At 38.4% G+C, this 21,031-nt stretch overlaps 1 protein-coding gene across 11 annotated transcripts; it reads right to left on the bottom strand.

Annotated features, from left to right (window-relative positions):
• Nucleotides 1-1,958: 1,958 nt before the first annotated feature.
• On the bottom strand, nucleotides 1,959-21,000 carry LOC309594261 (uncharacterized protein). Of its 11 annotated transcripts, none has more exons than XM_082319765.1 (9): nucleotides 20,926-21,000; nucleotides 20,324-20,415; nucleotides 17,021-17,104; nucleotides 15,210-15,287; nucleotides 13,837-13,911; nucleotides 10,160-10,273; nucleotides 4,265-4,360; nucleotides 2,468-2,530; nucleotides 1,959-2,216 (listed from the first exon to the last, which is right to left on the bottom strand). In XM_082319765.1, the coding sequence occupies exons 5-8, from the start codon at nucleotides 13,879-13,881 to the stop codon at nucleotides 2,492-2,494; spliced, it is 294 nt and encodes a 97-aa protein (XP_082175891.1). In that variant the 5' UTR covers nucleotides 13,882-13,911; nucleotides 15,210-15,287; nucleotides 17,021-17,104; nucleotides 20,324-20,415; nucleotides 20,926-21,000; the 3' UTR covers nucleotides 1,959-2,216; nucleotides 2,468-2,491. The 11 variants fall into 11 exon arrangements, 7 of the variants coding, with proteins under 7 accessions (XP_082175891.1, XP_082175890.1, XP_082175885.1 ...); XR_014228994.1 differs by lacking the exon at nucleotides 2,468-2,530 and adding an exon at nucleotides 12,566-12,646 and having other exon boundaries at nucleotides 1,960-2,216; XR_014228991.1 differs by lacking the exons at nucleotides 2,468-2,530; nucleotides 13,837-13,911 and adding an exon at nucleotides 12,566-12,646.
• Nucleotides 21,001-21,031: the final 31 nt, after the last annotated feature.

Raw genomic sequence — 21,031 nt, 5'->3', positions numbered from 1 at the left:
TAGGGCTCGTGTGTACAAGGTGCCAGCTCTCCACTCGTGGCTGGAGCCCGCTGCAGGGCCAGCAGGACCTGAGCAATCCCTGGGTGCGCCAGAGCGGCGCTGCAACTTCCTGCTCCCTGCCTTTGAATATGAGAGATTTTACATCATGACAGGTAACTCCTTAGCAAAGTTCACCTCAAAACCTCAGCCTCAAGTGTTAAAAAAGAAAAACCCTTAAATAATACAAGTTATTACATTTAATCTCTTTGGGGGAAGTGGGGAATGATTTTGTGATTAAGGACCTACCGTGGGGCTCAAGAGAATTAGTTCAATTCCAGGTTCTGAAACAAGCTTCCAGGTTCCCCTGGGAAAGCCTATGCAATCTCCTATCTCACATGGACACCGGCAGGGTAATTTGTAAGTGCGTGCAGCCTTCAGACATTGTAATATCAACAGCCAAATAAATGCCTAGGTAGGAGTTAGGTGGGCTGCAATCATTTTGAGGACTAGTTAGCTATCCAAGGAGGGCCCTACCATTAGATTATCACTTACCACAGAAGTCATACTTACGTTTTTAAAAACAGATATTAGAGGGAGTCTTGAAAAATAATGTTATATTATTACTTACTCTTAGGCTGACAGCTAGTTCCTAATGGTTTTAGCTAATGCATTAAGTGAATGAAAAAAGCTGCAAGATAAAAATAAGTTGGCAGACCTCGCAGAAAGACACCACTTAGTTCTCAAGCACAGGACTACTTTCCACAGTTTGCACTGCAGGGAAATTTTGCTCCGTTGAGATCTATAGTTGGTATCGCTTCTTGGCACAATTAAATTTATGAATTGATTTAATTCCTAGAATGAACAAATTCAATATTGAAAACTCATCTGACAACATGAGTTACGATAGAGCAAATCAAGCAAGCACTATCAGAAAAGCACAATACCGATGTCACTGTGTAACCTTCTAGACAGCAAAGTGGTCTACTACACAATCCAGTAAATACATTAGACAGCCTGTCTTGCAAAAACAACAAAAAGATTTAATTAATATACCAATAAGCACACAAATTAGTCAGTTCTTTACTATTCACTATCAGCAGAAATTTTCCCCTACAATTATGAAAAGCAGCTGTCATACATAGACCAATACCAGAAATATATAAAATAAAAACTACTTCTGATTTTTAAAGGCATTGCAATCAGTTAAAAATTTTACTCCTTTCTGAAAAAGTACTGTGCCTATTATGGTTGCAAGTAATACCTATGACGCATTTAATGCATTACAGAAGTTACTTTCAGTAACTTCACGTGTGTTTCATATACATCTAAACTATTTTCTCTATGAAAGTAACTGCCTCTCTGCAAAGGTGGAAAAATCCACGTGAAGTTTCAAGATCAGTGTTTCTGGTGTTGTTTCTTTATGTTCAATCTGTAAGCAATAATTTAACCTTGATACTAACTATTTTTGCAGAGCATCTACCATTTATTTTGCATGTATTAAATCCAAGTATATTTGATATTTCAGTAGAATGGCTGTTAAATATTTTTTAAATCTGGTATTTGATTGGCTTGTATGTAACTACAGATTAAGATGGTTCCTCACATTAATTTACTTGACTGCTTTTCTAACTACAATTATTTCAACATTTTCCTTAATTTTTCCATTGTTATAACTTCAGGTTATAATGGAAGTGAAAACAGTTGAAAATACAAAAACCCCAATCCCAAGCAAATTCAATATTCAAGAGATCAGTATAAAACTGTTTCAGAGCTGTTAGTTATTAGGTGAGTAACACCAACAATTCTGGTTGAGGCTAAAGTCAGTCCTTTCACCTTCATCTCTCTGTAGTGGTTTCCATGAATTTAGAGAAATTCCATCCATCCCATCCAACATGCACCAAAAGCCTGGTCTGACTGGACCCACCCATTCTAACTTGAATGTCAGATGAAGTTGAACCACAAAGTGAAATTGGTGACAACTGTGAAAAACAGGTAACTTTATTTTGTGACTGTTTAGCAGCTTCTAATTTGAGATTACAAAGGTACAACACTGACATTCATGAATATTTGTTTTAATAGAAAAGCCTTCTTAAATTTTTCAGAAGTTCTCATAGACTGGAGTGCGACAGAAGGTGCGATGCATATGTGGTTACAGGACTTCCACTATTGCCAATGGTGTCAACAGTGTCTTCTTAGTCAAGCTCCCCATTGGTGCTGTACCAGTTTACCACGAATAGCTGTGACAAAAATACAACAAATACTGTTAAGACAGTTGTAGTTTCTGTGTCTGGTCACCCTCCCCCCATCTACTTATATCTAAAAAAGCAGTTCCCTTCTTCCATCAGTGAAAGGCTAATTGCCATTTCAATTTTTCATTTTACTGTATTATCAAACCTAATGTTTTGCTATAAACTTTTGATTATTCCATGTCCTCAAATAGGTAATCTAACATGCAACTTCTCACTTCAATGCAAAATATCCTGCTTACCTGAATCAGGTTTCAGGCAAGGGCTCACTGCAAAGCTAACATATTCCTCCAGCTGATATTGTGCTGCAAAATATCGTTAAAATGAAAAGGTCTGTCCTGTCCTAACGTCATGTATACCCATGTTACCACTGATGGGTGCATGTCTCACCAACTCTCATTCCTGTCCAAGCAATGTGTTTCAATATGAATTGGCCACACACTTCTTCCTCATATCTTCCTCCTAAATCATCTTTATTACAAATTAAAGCAATTACTTATTATTCTATCTACAATGAACACAGAGAAAAGTTCTCCTCTTTGTAACCTTGAAGGAATCAACCCATGCCAAGAGGAAGAGCTTTGAAAAATACACAATTCCTCTAATAATCTTTTATAGTTCTGATAATACCTTTCAGATTACGTCAGCTCACAGCTACTGCACACACTCAGATAACTCCATAGCACTGCATGCCTAATAAGCAGTAAAAACATCCACTTCCATTTCGCAACTAGAGAAGCACATCAGTAGATTTTTATATATTATATTTTATATGTCTATAAAATACAGGGATTGCCAATTACTCACACATTTAACCATCATGCTTGGTTATTACTGTAACTCCTACCAAGAAGGAAAAGCTTCACTCCCTAAAAAAGGCTGAAAAATACACTCAAAGCAACCATCACCTTGCCTTGCAAATCAAATCACTGAAGCGTCACTTGTCGGCTCCTCTCTAAGCACTGGCTTTCTACTGCGTACAAGCTCAAGCTAACTCTAAGCCCCTTCCCTCCTCTCCATCCCCTTGTGACCATGGCTGCTCCGAAAACTCCGTTCTAACACAACAGACAACTTACTGACCAACACCACGAAGCTCACAAGTACAGAAAGCAGCTCTGGCAGGCACTGTTGCTAGATTACCAGAAGCCATTGCTTGCAAGAGATATAGGTCATCATGGGTCTAATCCCCTTTTAAATTAGTGGAGAAAATTGTTTTCAGTATCTCATTTTCTTCCCCCCACCCCTCTACATGTCTACAAAAAACAAAGGCAAAGCCCTACAGAAAAGCTAGCTAGCCTTCCTAGAGGCCAGAAGGTATTTCCCTCTCAAGGTCCGCAACCCTGCAAGCAGGGCACATGACTGCTTAGCTAGAGTCATTAAGTACTTCATTTAAACTGCCTGTGATTTACCTTTTCAAGTCTACTCTGAGTGAACTATGGGAATCCAGAAAATGATTCCCCCCCCCCCGAAGAGTTTAAAATGAGCACTTTAAAATGGTGATGTGAGAAAATTAGTATTTCCAGTTTAGCTTTCATTTGTTTCTCCAGTTTTCTTAGAAATCAGGCCTTCTTTCTCTCTCCCAATAAAAAAAAAAAATTTAAATCAGGAAGTATGCACTATTTTTATTTTACATCTACAGCAATATCTAATAAGTTTTCCTATCTATTTTAAATTCTAAATACTCTAATTATAAATTACATTATTGTATTTCTACTGCGAATAACGTTTCATTTTGCTTGGATGGCAACAGTAACAACCACACAGGCATCTATGTGGTAAGCACCCCAGTTATTATGAAAAAGCCAAAGAAACCCACTGCACTTGTACGCTTTAGAAAGCAGTATCTAATTATTCAATACAGAAACAGTATCCTTTAGGCCAAGACTTGCTTGAAGAAATATGGCCATTGTTTTCATTATTTAAATGAAATAAAGTTCTCCTGCTACAATAGATGTACGGTTGTAAGCACTGGGAAGGTTTTAACTAGAAGTGATTTGTAGTTATTAAACTAAACAGCTACAGAGCTTTGTCACTCTCACCTGGCATTGGCAAAAGGCCAGGTGTCCCTCCAAGCAATGGCCATTTTGCAGGTTGATGTCAAGATCATCCCAGAAGTCCAAATCCTTTAGCAGGTGCTAAAAGAAGAGGTGGAAGAATATCATTTGCATCTGACAGTCCTGTTTGGAAATGGTTTTTGTTTTTTATTGTCAACTATTTTAAAACAAACAGTAAAATCTGCTTTTGTTTGCACAGGACACTCTCTTAACTGTGTCTAAAAACACCAGGCTTAAGGAGTGCCACTTACCTATCTGAAAACAAATATAGAAACATATAGAAACAAGCACTGCAGACAAAGCAGTGACACCACACACCAACAGCTACAAATGCCTTAGCCTTTATCATTCATAGTGCCCTACTTTCAAAGATGTACAACCACTGAGCTAGCAGTATAACCTTCCTGTACGTATTTAACAGAGCACACTGACCTGCAGCGTTACCCATCTTAGCATGAGCACACTACAAAGTAAAACTCTCCCCGATATTAACGTTAGCCTGCGCACACAAGTTAAAACACAAACTGACAAATGAAGTACAATTGGTATGAAAAATTAAAGCCAGGTTTTATTTCCGAGTGATTCTGTCATGACAAACATATTAGATGTCATCTGAGGCTGGTTCTAAGCAAGGATTTAATCCATGACCATAATGTAGGTCACTAGTTTTGATACAGTTTGTGCCTAGTATTCATTCCAAGGAATCAGACTCAGCACTAACATCGATAGCTGCCTAGAGTGTACATGTGGTTTCTTTTTACGCTACCATTTAATAAAAGAAAATAATCCAATTAAGCAGATATCACAATAATTTTTGCTGACTTCCCTATTTATTTCAATCATTAAAGCAGTATTTAATTTACAACAAAGCACCACACTCTAATCCTATGCATCCAAGAATATTCACGTTTAAAACCTGAACCGCCCTCGCTGTTTCTGCTGCCCTTTTGGTTTTCAATGAGCTTCAGTAACTCAAAAGAATTGCAACCAACTTGGTAACTAAAAAAGAAAGCTTTGTAGAATGGGAAAAGTTCACAACAGGGGAGGAAAAAAAGCCTTTCTAAAATAGCCAGGTGTTCACCTCAACCCATACCAACTTCAAACAGATGCAAGGACAGTAGTTGAATCTGATTTCAGACTAAGGACATGAAAGATGAGCTTTATATTCTTATGCTTTTATAATGTTAGAATGAATTCATTTTTAGATAAAGAATAGTATACTCCCCTACTCTCCTATTCTTTCACAAAGTTTGCTCTGAAAATAGCATGGCTGAGTTCCAGTCTTTCAACTATTATTTGATCACTGCCAAATATTTGCAAGTTCAGATTTTTCCACATCCCACCCATCTACTTGATTGTAGTTCGCATAGTATCTACTATGTTTTGTTCTACTTTTATGAATAAATGTACTCTGGCAAGTGATCAAGTCAGTCATGAAAACAGCATCAATTACTTTGAAATACAAAACTGAAACAGTATTGGAAGAGCAGTCCCTGACAGTCTATCCCCCAAATGAAGGTTTAACCTGAGGAAGGGGTGACTGGCCTGAGAGAGCAATCCTGCTTGGCAGTGGAAGAGGTGGAGGTTTACTTAAGGTATGGGTGGCAATGCTCGTACATGGCCCTGCACCCTCATGACACATTGTGTCTTCAACTTCAGTTGAAGGCTCAGTTTGTTCAACAAGGCTCAGTTTAAATGAACAAAAGCGGTAAGCAATTCTTCAAAAGACATTAAGAGCACAAGTAGAAGCTTGCAACAATCTCACTATCCCCTTATGACAAGGGGACCCAAGAATTTTCCATAGAGTAGCTCCCAAGATCAAAATGGCATAGATATTCCAAGTCTATAATTTCTATATGTGGCTATTTTTTCTTTTTCTTTTACAGATGTTCTGCTGGATTTTAAACTTTAGTTAAAGTAAGTTTATACACCATTATATTACTGCATTTGGTTAAACCAAGACTTGCATTCTGCTTAACAGACTGATGGATATCACTAACTTAAATGCATTTAAGTGTACAGTGTTATTAAAACTTAAATACTCAATGGCATTAGCAGATGATCAAATACTCACTTTGCAACCATAACTTGTGAGAGAGCAATTGTCCATTAGGGGACTTGTGTATATGTCCTTATAACACGTCCAGTTCTGTGAAGGATATATGTACCCTACTTCAGGATGCACATGCCCTTTAACATACACACTGGCATTGATCTCCAGTGCCTATAATTTATTTACAGATTATGTGGAATGTACCCAAGCTTATTTATATCTGACTTAAAAGATGCTTGAAGTTGTATTTCAGTGGGAAAAAATATTAATACCCTCAATCATATCTTTTCTGGTCTTTCCATAGTCACTTACTGAGTTCAACTCCACCCAATCCAAGTGTTTCCCTGCACTTAACAGAACTATATCTAATGCCCAGAAGCACGCTGTACATCTTGCAGCTCCCAGGCTAGGCAGTCATCTACCAGATCAGCTGCCTCATGTGAAACCCTGGTACACTCCCGCTGCTCACACTCAGAAAATATATTACCAAAAGCTTTAACTAGAAGAGCCAGTGCATCCTCCACAGGCATGTTATGATGCACTACAGAGAAGAGATAGCTGGCTTTAAGCTTGTGTTTTCATCTACTTCACACATTTACAAAAAGATAGAAAAATATAGCTGTTAAGTCTGTGCAATATAACTGAGTGAGATTTTTAAAGCCTTCAGTTCAGTATTGATATAGCCCGCCTGTAGCTGCAGAGGTTAGTTTTGATTTAGCACCAGTATATGAACTTCATTTGAAATATAAATGAAAAGTTGTAATTTCTCCTTCCCACTGTCAAAACATTATTGGTCATTCATGATCTAAAGCTAAAACTGAGATAAAGATTCCCAATTCCATAGAAAGACTTTCATAAACACCTACACCTGAAACAATAGGATTAGTGCAGATTTTTTTTTTTTCTTCTTAATTTCAGAATATTTTTTACCTAACTGGAGAACAGGGCAGTTAGTTTCCCTCCAGGAGAAACTGCCTTTTTACTATTGTGTTCTTGATACAAGAAGGAAAATTCTTAAATTTACAATAAAAAGTTCTGAAACAAATACAGATAAAAACTTTAAAAAGGGTTTTGTTTTGATTCATTTACATAGAATCAATGCAAGAAAGTAAAATTTTAATTCAGCAATTTCTGTATAACTTCCTATCGTTACTTGTTATATGTGACAGTTTGTTGCATGCATTTTATGCCATTTAAGCAGCAATCCAGGACAGATATTCAATCACTCCATGTACTATGAATTATTGGAAATTAATTCAGTGAACTATTTCAAAGGTGTCTCATTTTAACGAGGTCAAATTCTGTCATCAAGAAGTGCAATGAATCAGCGTTTAAGATTTTAATGGGCTGAAAGAAATTTAAACTGCGGTTCTGAATGGGGACTACTTTAAGTGACATCTCTCAAACAAGCTAAACTTTCTTTTGATAGAGTAAAGCATGATTACAGTGCAAGAGGAAAGTGCTACATTGGGCTGTTCAAGAATACAAACCTGTCACTTTTAACTTTTCGGAGTGCATGTGTGAGATCTGACTTGTGGAAGAAACGATATACCTTACATAAGACTGGGTTCTTGTAACTGATTGCCTATAACTCTCACATATTCCCCTGAAGAAAGAAGTTGGTTATATACAAATAAGTCTGTGTCATTGTTTCCCACTGCTGTGCTGTCATCACCATCTTGTATGTGCCAGAAGCCACAAGTATCAAGTCCAGTGTTGTGAGGTGTAAAAAAACCCCACAAAAGTGTGTTCTTTGATCAGATACTTCCTCATATTGTAGAAAGTGTAACTATGATCTCTATTTTAAGCCATGCAGAAAAAAATTTGAAAGTATTTGTCAAAGTATAGTAGGAAGCTGTAATATACATAAAAGGAAGTTTTTTAGTTAGTGATTCCTGTTTGATCATGTTTTAGTGCTAGATTTGAGAGTGAAATACACTAATTGTTGAAATTACTTATATTTAGCATTTGATTATATCTCATCATCCTAGTATACTAGGAAATATTCAACTGAAAAGAATATAGTCTGTTATGAACTATTGCACTGGCATTAGTATAATTTTGTTAGTAGCCTGTTTTTTGAAAAAATACTGAAGATAGAGGGCACAAAAGTTAAGACTTCCATATGTTGATGATGCTAAACATTATCCTTTAAGAATTTTACTGATTATTTTAGTCTTTTAGACTTGGAAGATCGTGTTTCTTACTGAAAGCAATATGGAGACATGAAAGTCACAAGCTCCATTTGCTTCACCAACAAAAAAAGCTTGCTAACACTGATCCTGAAATTACCAATGGGACAGTAGACAGTCAAGCAAGAACTATGGCTTATTTTTCATATACTGTAGTACAGCTACTTTTTTTTTTAAACAGTTTTAAGTGTTTCATTTACATATTAAAGCAACATATTTGGGCTTAAAACAACTGAAAACAAATTGATTTGCCAGATTCAATTCTTTTTAGTTGTTTCAAAAAATTAGAAGTCAATTTATAACCTGCTCTGATTATCCCACATGATCTCTGCATTTCAGACACATAAACCAACCCAGCTGCAGCAGTTGTAGTTCTTCCTACCTGGATTTTAAGTCTCTCTACTACTGACTAAACATTTCAATAGACCACTAAACCATGATAGTGGCAGAGAATTTCCAACTCACATTTGAAGAGATTATGTACCACTGCACTTCCACAACACTTCATGAACTGAAACAGAAAATCTCTGGTGTATTCCCAATCATATTTTAGTATCGGAAGGGGATATGTCAAATAACAGAGGTCAGTGATGAAGAAGAGAATTAAATATTGCATTTACAGTACCAGAATTCAATACAAAGAAAAGCAACTGTCTCAGCTTAAAATAATTTTGTTCATTCTGTTATTAGAAGATGTATGAAGGCAGAATATATGGTCCACGTTTCCTATAAGTTTCAAATAGATTAAATACATAGGAGAGTGATACCTGTAACAAATTTGGTATAAAACACTTTGGGGAGGAAGAGAAAAATGAAAGTTAGAGTATCAAAGCAACAATAAGGAATTCAAAGGAGCTACAGTTTAGATGTCCAGTTCTCTAGATAGTCCTTTTACAAGACTGAATTCTGTGTATTTGAGTGGTTAAGATCTCCGGATTCAAGTTGACCCAGCTCACCTCCAGAAGATGAACAGCAACATAATGAAAACGAATGCTTTTCCAGGATTAGACACACTTGTGATAGAAGTTTGTCTTCTATTTAAGAGAATGTTACTCTAAGAATTCATTTTTCCAAAGTGTTCTAGTTTTGCTTCAAGTACTGAGAACTAGACACTAGACAAAACAAGTTCTGTGCACTTGAAAGTCTTTTTTTATATAGCCAACTTCCATCTTTCCTTCTGTTGGCAACTGTGAAAGGAATCTTTCACATTAGAAAGGTATCTGACATGCATCAAAACCTGCAAAGATTACTCAGGCAAAAATAGTATCTGAAACTACTTTTAGTATATCTAGATTAAGAGATCACAAAATCCAACCAAATGCTACAAGGTGACCTTTAAAACGGAAAACAAATTATGATGGGATTAAGAGCAGACTTCATTCTCAAGTCAATTTTTTTTTTTTTTAGGAACCTAGACAGGTCCCTCATGGCTGTCATACTTGTGCCTGGGAGATGCATAGGAAATTTTAGGACTAACTAGAAGTATTAAGGAGATCCAGAAACATTAAATAGGCATGATCTTCAAACATTATCTACATATTTGCAGGGTCACATTTCTTAACTGGGTTACACTTACCCATGTAATTACCATCTCTGTAATAGAATTAGCTGGAAAAAATCTTAATAGAAACCTACTTTTGCTCCTTGCTGATAGCAACAACGACAGTCAGAAGGCATCTCATTCTTTCTCCATCTGTTGGTAAAACTGCAGGTATAGCTTCCCTCTACAATCATCCCTGGTGCAGTCACCTGCAACCAAGTGAAAAATCAATTAAGCAACAGCACAGACTGCAAAGCTATAGAACATCACTGAGTCTTCATTACTTTACCATTTAACAATACTGTAAAAAAATGATAAAAATAGTTCTTCGAAGCAAGGGTTTTTTTCCCCCCCTTTTTTTTCCCTTGAGGAAATTTGTTACAGACATGCAAGAAGGCATAAGAAACATGGTTAAACTTTGCTGCAGACTTCTCAGAATTAATCTACTGAGAACAGTCCATTAATCTATTCCAACCCACAGAGGGTTATTTTTGTCCCATTCTCTCCTGAACTTTCTTCCATTTTGATGCTGAGACTCCAGTCTCACTCCAAGGGAAGGCAGCGAGAGACTAGGGAAAGCCACCAGACCGCTTTTTTTGCTATAGCCAGACACTAAGAGCTAAACTGCAACATTTTTCAGCTGTGTTACAGAACACCTTTCCTAAGTACTTTAAGAGCCATGTTGAAAGGATACCCATACTGGAGAGACACTAATGTAGGAGTCATGAGAAATGAGCTTGCTTATCTCCAACATATAGCCACCTTCCAATTCTTTTGGATCTGCAAAATATACACACAGTTCTTCCTCACAGGATGTTTTGCATTCCCTAACTCAAGAGATTTTTGTGGGTAAGCATTCATTCTCCTCTCTTGAGCTGAGCGTAGCATGTTCACACCACTAATTCTCAAACACGAACCACTTCTAGCTCCTAGTTCCCAGTCACATATCATATCTCACAGCCCCACCCCAAATAAAATGGACACTCATGAGCTCGAGCCCCGAGAAGCAAGACCTGCTGTCACAGCCTGTTCTACAGCCTCAGTGCCAGATAAACCCACCAACTGCCAGAAAAGATGATACTGTAAGCAAAGCTTTCAGAATTTTGCTTTTGTGCAAGGTGGTAGTCATACACACCATCTACTGCCTATTATAGTCCACACTGCTCATTTCATTTCACTTCTGCTCATTTCAATAACTGGCTGAATTTTTCAAATGCTGAACATGGATATACAGCATTTTATTGGCATGCCCTTCTCAAAACAAATTAAGAGGCAAAAGACACCAGGAAAAACAGTAATTGTCACATTTTGATAAACATTTCTCCAGAATTATTATACTTCTTAATCTTCTTAGCAGTCTTAAAGGAAGACTAAAACAATGAATATAATTCCAGGTCTATTGCTCACCGATCTGTCTGTGCAAAAGAGACAGGTAGCTAAACAAGCAATATCCCTCTTGTACCTTCTTGAAAGAACTCACTGACTGAGCACAGGTAAAATCATAAGTGAATCTGCAATTCAATTAGCAATTATTCCTCACCTAGATCTTCCCACATGCTACAACATTCACACCATTCATTAACTTGTCCTAGATATCATGAGATTAACAACTTCTTTAGATAGTGACAGAAAACTCATAACTATTCTGCTCTACCCTGAAGGGAAGTACCTACGCATTTTTACCATTGAGTTCTACCAGGGATTAAACTTATTTCTCACATTCCTACACTCAGCTTCTTTCTATTATCCCAGGCCCCTTTTATCAGGCAGATTTTCCCATACAGCTAATGCAAATAACTGGTCTCATTGTCAAAACCTTTTTCCCCTCCACCACAGGAATCTATGGTAAGCAACAGGAATTCTTAAAGTATCTGCCGTCCCTGAAGTTCCAGCGTAATGGCCTGTGATAAACACCTACCTGGTCTGCTGGGAAACCAAGAAACCCCTGGTGATACACGAAAATGCTGCAGCAGAAAACCAGACCAGAGATGATCTTCACCTAATCCTAGTGTAGCCTGTAACGCAAGCTCATCCGTAACGGGCTCCTGCCATACTCCCACATTTTATAAGTTCGCTGGATTGCATCTGCATATTCAAATGCAACTCATGTTCCCAAGCGTGCCACTATACCTGGATATACCTGCCAGCTTTCCCTGGGACATGGTACTCTTTATCCTACTGGCCGTGCCTGCCTTTTTGCTGCACTAAGAATGAATCTTTCCATCAGCTTTCAGAAGCCACAAAGCAGAAACATGCTTATTCAATAATCTAGACCACAATTTTTGTGAGCATCATTCAGCAATTCAAGCCTCAACATGTATCCCAGATCCAAAGAGTGGTACCTCCTGAGGATAACCAAAGAGTTATGATTTGTCTGTAATGATTTAAGGCTACTACCACTAGACCTTGAAGGGACACTGAGGGATATTATGAACCTGTCTGTCAACTATACACAAAAGTGCATGCTCTAAGAAGGAATAGGAACTAGTTACAATTCTTACCTTTTTAGGAGTACCGGTATCTCATACTAATCTTCTTACCCTGTCGAATGCTCATATTGCTGCCCAAATAGCTCTTCAAAGCTAAGGAGAAAACATGTTTTGAATGCACTCTTCTCCAAGTTAAAAATAAAAGGCCAGTTCATGCAAAATATTTTTTCTTCCATGCTTATGGGTGGGATTTAAGTAAATCAGACATAACTAAGTGTAAGGAAACACTGCTAATTGAATGTATATGTTTCACCAAGACTGAACTGATGCAGAAGACCCTTCCCCTCAACTCATACAAGCTCATTTTGCATTAGAAGCTAGTTGCTTTTCTTGCCATTCTGCATCTTTTGTTCCTCCCAGCATCTCTAGTTATCTCCTCTATTTATCTTGCCACAAAAGTTTTCCATATTTCATGGGGATATAAAGCATCCTTTCACTAAATATAGACCAGGCTAATAAAATGAAATTTTTGAAATCTATTTTGTGCTTTCCTAGAAGGGTAAAAGGCACATAAGCCTGACACAATGTTTCAACCCGAGATGTTAAATAATTTAGCCTTCTTTAGAAGACTACCTTCTTTAGCATTGAAACTTTTCTTTTAGCTTACAAATTCAAAGACTTAATCAAAATGAGAATATTTAAAACAACAGGCAAACTCATTAGCTGCACTTCAAGAAAACATTTTGGCAAGAGAGATTACTCCAACACACCACCTACATCAGACATCTGTGGCCTAGCCAGTTAAATTGCTAAAGAGAATATATATCTTAGTAAGGTCCTTTTGCTCTTGATATTTAAGTATGCGGTTTTGAAAACCACTCTCATACTTTGGATTGTAAGCACTTGCAAGATCTCTGCTAAACAGACAAGACAGAATGGGTGAAATAAAGCCTTATATTACATTCCTCTTTTTATATATGTGTATTTTTATTCCTATTCTACAGATTGGAAAACAATCAGCAGTAATTGACAGTTATTTGTTGTAACTATTTGTAGTAGTAAAAAATGGACAGGTATTTCATTTCATATGGTTATTCTTATATTTAAAGTTAAATTTTGAATAACAATCTAAGCCAAGAAAACCCATTTAGAAATGTAAAATCAAAAGAAAAATACTTTATATCACAGGTGAGAGTTCAAGTTGCAAATGGAAGTTGCCAACCTTTTAAAATTAGGCCAAATGCAAGTCAGTTTGGTGTTCAGTACAATGATATTCCTGTCAGGCTGTGCATCTCATTCTTTTAAATAACTCCCTAGTAGTTCATTAAAAAAGCGTCACTTACCTTCCTACAAGAGTCAGTATTACAAAGGTTCTTAGAGGACCACATCACCTAATCCCATTCCAACATTTTTCTGAACTGTATGAATAACAAATTAATAACATGAAATTTACTCAACCATAGCTTGAGCTGAGTTAGATGTAAAACTCTTGAGAACTTTTCTTCAACTTATTTCTACAAGTATAAACTATGAAAACCAGAAAGTTAGAAAAATAGTAATTTCCAGGCAATTTGATTATGCACTCAGCATCTTTTATATAGCTAGATTTAGTTTCTACTGGAAAGTAAGTTTCCCTTACCACTAATAGAAAGAAAAAAAATTAAAGGAAAAGGTAACTAATTACAAAATCCTCAAAAATCGCTGGATGACTCTAGAACAGATAAAATCTGCACATGTGCATTCTGAGAAAGAACAGGAGAAAAGTCTTGTTTGCTCTCAAAACAAAGCATAATATGGGACAATAAACTTTTCAAAAAATAAAATATCTAGAACCAAGCCTGTACACCATAAAAGTTGTCAATTCAAATCATTACAAAAACATCTACTCTTTTTGCCACAGACTTAAACTCAGTAGCCAGGTACCCATAACAGACAGTGCTTTGGAATTCAGTGTTGAAGAGTAGAGTCTAGAATTTGAGAGGCTTCAAGGCAGAAGACGTTTTTCTTAGATATTTTATCTATTTATATGACCAGATGTGCTGGTTTTGGCTGAGATAGATAGAGTTAATTTTCTTCGCAGTAGCTGGTATGGGGCTATGCTTTGGATTTGTGCTGGAAACAGTGTTGATAACACAGGGGTGTTTTCGTTACTGCTGAGCAGTGCTTACACAGAGTCAAGGCCTTTTCCGCTTCTCACCCCACCAGCGTGCAGGCTGGGGGTGCACAAGAAGCTGGGAGGGGACACAGCTGGGACAGCTGACCCCAACTGACCAAAGGGCTATCCCATACCATATGACGTCATGCTCAGCGTATAAAGCTGGGGGAAGAAGGAGACATTCAGAGTGACAGTGTTTGTCTTCCCAAGTAAGCATTACGTGTGATGGAACCCTGCTTTCTTGGAGACGGCTGAACACCTGCCTGCCGATGGGAAATAGTGAACGAGTTCCTTGGTTTGCTTTCCCTATTAAACTGTCTTTATCTCAACCCAGAAGTTTTCTCACTTTTACTCTTCCTATTCTCTCCCTCATCCCACCAGGGGGTGGGGAGCAAGCAGCTGTGTGGTGCTTAGTTGCCAGATGGGGTTAAATCACAACACCACATGACTATTAAATTAACATATATTCCTGCTATAGCCTTACAAATATTTTTCCGTTAAACATATAGGATGTTCAAAGCCTTAGAATAATTTGTATTTATACTACTGAAAGTTTCTTACCTATTCAGATCTTCAAAGTCCTTCGAATAATCATCTTGGGAAGGATGATTCTTCTGACATGATTTGTAAGGATTTATACTAAAAGATGTAAGAATATGAGGTTAGATATATGTTACCAGAAAAGTCTTTTAAAAGCTAGAATAATCCAAAGTGTTAAACAATGATAAAATAAGCACATTTAATAGATTTTCATACTATGTTTGTTTTTTAAGGAGTATCATTATATCAAAGTGATGTACTTTTTCTCCTTTACCACTCTTTCATTAACAAACTCTAGGGAGATGTGAAAAAGTCATGTTTCCTTGTTTGGGTTTGCCTAACAAACTGAATGCCTTACGATACACTACACAGCAGCTCAGTCAGTTCCTCCTGACATTGTTTAAAGAAAGCCTAAAAAAGTACACTGACATCACAACAGTTAACTGCAAAAATTTGCAACTGCAGCAGGACATTTTAAGCCAAGATTTCCACTTACACAAGATCCTTCTAAAGCTTTTGCTTCATCCATCGTCCCTCGAATAAAGAGGTACTGAACAGTTTACAGTAGGAAGTGCCTTCATTAAGCATCAGCAACCTACAGGATCTAAAGTGACTTATGTTAATATTTCTTTTATTTGCTTCCCATAATAAGATGTGGCACTTGTACATCACTTACACATTCTAAATTAAGCACGTTTTTTTGATTACAGTATTGAAGACAGACCTTACTGAAAAGCTACATCCCAAACTCACCGTAAGACAAACTTGTACGTACTTGCTTACTTTGACCTGTAGCAAGGGATGTCTTTCACAAGAATAGCTATGTTAAAAAAGTCAGTTTTATCTTTTGTTTTTTCCCCTCTTTTTATATTTCTATTGCAGTGGTTATAAGGATTGTCCAAAACAGAGCTGGGATATGTTGCACTCTATTTGTACTAATTGCTGGACTTCCCAAAGATCCTGTGTTCTGAGACAAGAGACATACAGAGGATGGTGCAGAGGAAGATTATTTAATGCATGTGTTACTGCAAACAAACACATGATAGCCCTAGGGGTGTTTGTTTTGTTTGTTTTTTATAGGTATGATAACCTAACTGAGCACAAGTACTTAAAGAATCCTTTTAGCTTCTAGATTTTATCTAGAAACCTTGTGTTTTTCCTCAAAAGACGATTAACCAAATGCCTCAAGAGAAATTCTCCCACTTCTCTGGTATAAGAGCAGTACTATAGAGAGAAGAGCAAGGAAAGATCACTTAACAGAGGAATTGTCACACTATTTCAGAATACGCTCTTTTGTTAGCAGTTATGGGATGGAGCGACATGAGACAAAAAAAACATAACCAGACTTGTGTGCTTGTGCTTATTTTGTTTGTTTTTAATAAGGAGCACTTATGCTTGGAAGGAATCACTGTTTTGCACAAGTAGTGTCAAACATTAAGAGCACAGGACAAGCAGACAGCTGAATGCAAACAATCCTCAAAGCAGCTGCTGTGAATAGGATCTCAGGCTGATCAAAAAAATGCCCAAAAACATGGCTGGAAACAACAAGAAATACAGCATACCCTGGTGAGCCAACAGGGTATATGGCTCATCGTTTCAAAAGCCAACAAACTTCCTACTCCCACGTCTAGCACAAAGCAGACTAAGCAGAAGAGTTTAAGCAAGTGATCAGATGCCAACTTTCAGGAAGCTGTCAGTGGTATGAATGTAGCTGTAACAGCACCACAACATGTCCTACTGTGCTCTGCACCCATCCCAGCTGGTATTAACACCTTTGGGCTACACGACTCAGAGGCTGCAGCTGCCAGCCAGGGAGGGAGATAGGGACATACCCATCGGGAATGACCAGGCAGACAGGAACAGTGGCCTCACCACCTCTCAAGGGTCCGTGCACCCACAGCGAGGATATGACACTGCTATATCCAAGAGGAAAGAAACAAGTTCAGCTTTCAGTCTTGGGTTCTCTACATTGTTAATAACACATTTGGTTTTCCTATGAGCCTTTATTATGATGGCGTAATATCTCTGCCATAAATCTAAGATTTTGAAATAACATATCCTTGTTCTAAACACATAACTTTCAACCTGAAAGTCAATAAAAGAAAACAACTTTGTCACTCAATATTATCATATGAGGAAGGATATTTGGAGAACTAAAGTACCCCTCGAAACAAGGAAAAAGCAGATGAATACATCTCTTCCCTCTCAGCTTTTCAGAAAGCAAAATACAAAGTGTGGAAGAGCATGAGGAATAAGAGAAGAGGCTGAGAAGACACTGCTTGGGAATTAAATAAGAAGGACTAGGAACTGGAAAAGTTTTAACACACGATTCAAGACTGAACAAGAATCCTATCATAATACAAAAACGTGACAAAGTAGTGAACAAGAAGTTGCTGAGGGATTTTTGTTTAAATTGATATTACATGCCTAATATCCAAAGATTCAGTTTCCCCATATACTACTTCATAGCAACATTTCTGTTACATACTATTCACTTCAGAAGACATGGAGTCTACCTGGATCTATGCCTGGGCTGAAAGTCAAGAAAGTTTGGAGATTAAATAATATTGAAGACAAACAGCAAAGGACAGTCACCACATATTAATAAAACGCTGTGCTAATTAGAGCACAGAACTTGCACAACATTCTTTTAGGCTAGCCTAAATGTGACAAATTAAAAAAAAGAATTAGGCTTCTTGCAGCCAAGGTAACTTATCTTCTGAAGTGCTGCAAGGAATAAGAGGGTGAGTTTTACTACTCCTGTCCAAAGTAGCTAAAAGTACATAAAAACCTCACTCACTTCAGGTGCAGAAAGAGAGCAGAGAAAGACAAACTAGCTTTACAGACTACCTAAATTCAAACGATTTTTAGCATCTCAAGCCATAACTTATCATATTCAATGTGGCAGAACAAGTTTTGAACTACCATTCTAAGAAATGAAAATTAATTTTGTATTACACCAGGACACACACGTTGTCTGTATTTCTACATCTCTACACAACATATGCATAGTGATCCTGTGGATTTTGCTCAGATATCCAACAAAAGGCTTTCTCTTTTCTACTGAAGATGCTGCTATTTAATAAAGTTCACCTTCCAGGATAAACTTTGAAATGTTTTCTATAGGCTTGCTATGAAATAACAGAATGGAGAGAAAAAAATTTTCTGATCAGAATTGTTTTGCTGTCTAAACCAAGAAGTCCTGAATATGGATATATGGATCTCCTTACAAAAAAAAAAAAACCACAGTAGTTCTGTGGATAAATAACACTTCTCAGGGAAAATGAGATGGAATAAGGAAAAAGGGACAGTTTCTTGATAAGATTTTAAGCTTCCAAAAGCTACTGAGAAAAGGAATATAAAGCACTAAACACTATCCACGTATCACTGAATGTAAGTTAGGATAATACTCTTCAAACTTGGGAGGTAGTTACAACAATAAACAGATTTATAAAAATACAGAATTAGTAAATTCAGAAAGACTAAATTTTTTTTAACGGCCTTAACATTAACACAATATCTCTGAAGTAATATGTTGCCTCAAGAGGGAGGGTATGTTTAGAGGAAAATGAGCAGGAGAAGGCTGGAAATGCAATCAAACTAAGAAACAAGTGACCCATCCTAATTATCTCTGATAGCAGATGCTGCTAACAGATGCTCACACATTATGCTCAAAGCACAGCTGTGAGAACCAGAAATAGATACCAAAGATGCTAAACTCAAAAAGATGCATCCCTTGCACCTCAAAAAGAGATACTTGAGATATCATTCTAGGTTGACAAAGCACGTTTCTTCCAGTCACCTCTGCATTATGAAGCAATCCAAATGTACACTAGGCCCTTTTGCTTAAGCTGTTAATTTTAAGGCTTCACAGGTGTTGGCAGAAAAAGATATCAAGGATTATTAACATGTACTAACCCTAAGAAACAGTTTATTCAAGTCATAGTTGTAGTATGATTACAGTTATGTCATCTTGTCTCATTTACCTTAGCTAGTCTCCAGTCAACAGAATTGTACAGAAGAGAGTAAAAGCTACTTGGAAAAAAATTAGGGAAATAAAAGCATCTTAAACTGCCCAAGGAGTTTTACATTACAAACAAGAAAGGAATTACAATTTACTTAAGCATCTCAAGGGTTATTGCTCTTGGAATTTTTTTCCTGATGTAGGTTCAGCTTTTAAGTACCATGAAAGCCTGAATAAAAGCCAGCTCTAAGATATCTGTATCTGTTCAGAAGCAAACCTAATAGCTAGAGCAAGATAAAAGAGACCAGCAGGAGATCTGCACATCAACAAACTCACAGAAGTATAAATAGCCTAGTGTACATTACAACTTTCTGATACTTTCAGGACATAAAAATCTCCAAGGGCTATGCACAGCACTCCATTTTTCAGAGTAGCATCTAATCTCCTGAGGTCTGATTAATTTAAGGTTCTACCAACTACAAAAGTACAGTTGTAGTAAGGAAGACAACATCTACTTCCCAGTCTCCAGTCTCGATTCAGTGAAATATTCTAGTGCTAATACCTACTATAGTCTTGATCAACAGCCAGAAAAAAACACCACTAAGGTGCTCAGCCTTTCCACGTGGCTGACTGAATTCCAACCACCAGCAGCGGGATTGTTTCTGTTGGTTTTTACGCTGGCAGAAGTAGTGTAAACTAAGTAGGCAAAACTATAGTAAGCTAGACTCATAAATGCTCTGAAGAAAATATTATGCCATCATCTACATTCAGTGGGCCATCACCAAAGCAAAAGTAACTTAAGACTTTCTAAAAGACACAATTTTTTGTGATTACACTTAAAACCAATGAAAGCAAAATGACTACAAATCATATTTTCACAGCTTTTCAAGTTCCCTTTAAGAAAGTCTTTACATACAAGTAACGCCCTGCCCACGCACCACAAAAGGAGAGAAGTGATACCGCACCCCGCCCCGGAGAGCCCTGCAGCTCTCAGCGCCTGCTTTGAGAGGGCAGCAACACAAAGCTCTTACTGGACCGCAAAATACCGGTGCAGCCTCCAACATCGGCTAGCTGAAAACAGATGGCAGCGCACACAGTCTTGGTCCCCCGAGAGCTCGCTCATCAAGTTACTCTGTAAGCTTTCATTTAGGAAAAATAACAGTTCGGTTACCTCTGCATCCTAGCCGGGGCAGCAGGAGACAGCAGTAAGGGCCGTGGGATCATGATGGCTGATCTCCGTACGTCCAGTGGGACACTTACAACCTATAAAAAACCCCAACCTTTAAACGCTGGCTTTGGATGCTCACTATTTCGGATGTTACCATCCCCTGGACGACGGTTACCGCCGAAGCACAGCCGGGAGGCGCGGGCCGCCGCGGGGCAGCACGGCAGAGGCCCCGCCGCTGCTACCGGCCCACCCGAAGGGCGGCCGTCCCGCCGGTGCCACCCCGCTCCCCGCCAGCAGGCGGAGGCACAGCCGCCCAGCCGGGACCCGCCGCCGCCTCAGGAAAACTCCGCTTAAATAAAGCCGGGGGTGGAAGGAGCGACGTGTGGAGGCACCTCGCACCCCTTCTCCCGCCACAGAGAGCGGCCCCACGCCCGCGGGAAGCCGCCCCAGGAGGGCCCAGGCGCTGCCAGGCTTGCGAGCCTCATGTCCTGAGGGGACCAAAACTCGGCAGAACGCCCAGGACCTCCCGCCATACATTACCACACGCACGCACGCACGCGCACGCGCGCCCGCCCGCCCGCTACCAGCCGCCGCCGGGCACTCACGGCCCCACCGCCGGGCACTCACGGCCGCCCCTCGGCAACGCCAGCACCGCCGCTTCCGCACTCTGCACCTCACCGCCCTCAAATGGCCCGAGCCACGCCCCTTCTC

The sequence above is a fragment of the Platalea leucorodia genome (assembly GCF_965183815.1).
Source record: "Platalea leucorodia genome assembly, chromosome: 8".
Lineage (NCBI taxonomy): Eukaryota > Metazoa > Chordata > Aves > Pelecaniformes > Threskiornithidae > Platalea > Platalea leucorodia.
This window is presented reverse-complemented; position numbering and strand designations above follow the sequence as displayed.

What these genes read in the sequence shown, in the direction of transcription:
- LOC309594261 (XM_082319759.1), bottom strand. Translation starts at nt 13,881, where the DNA reads ATGTGGTCCTCTAAGAACCTTTGTAATACTGACTCTTGTAGGAAG. An exon ending in ATACTGACTCTTGTAGGAAG is followed by an intron (nt 10,274 to 13,836) that starts GTAAGTGACGCT and finishes ACTTGGTTGCAG; the next exon opens with GTGACTGCACCAGGGATGAT. An exon ending in TGGCCTTTTGCCAATGCCAG is followed by an intron (nt 3,414 to 4,264) that starts GTGAGAGTGACA and finishes CTAATTTAAAAG; the next exon opens with GGGATTAGACCCATGATGAC.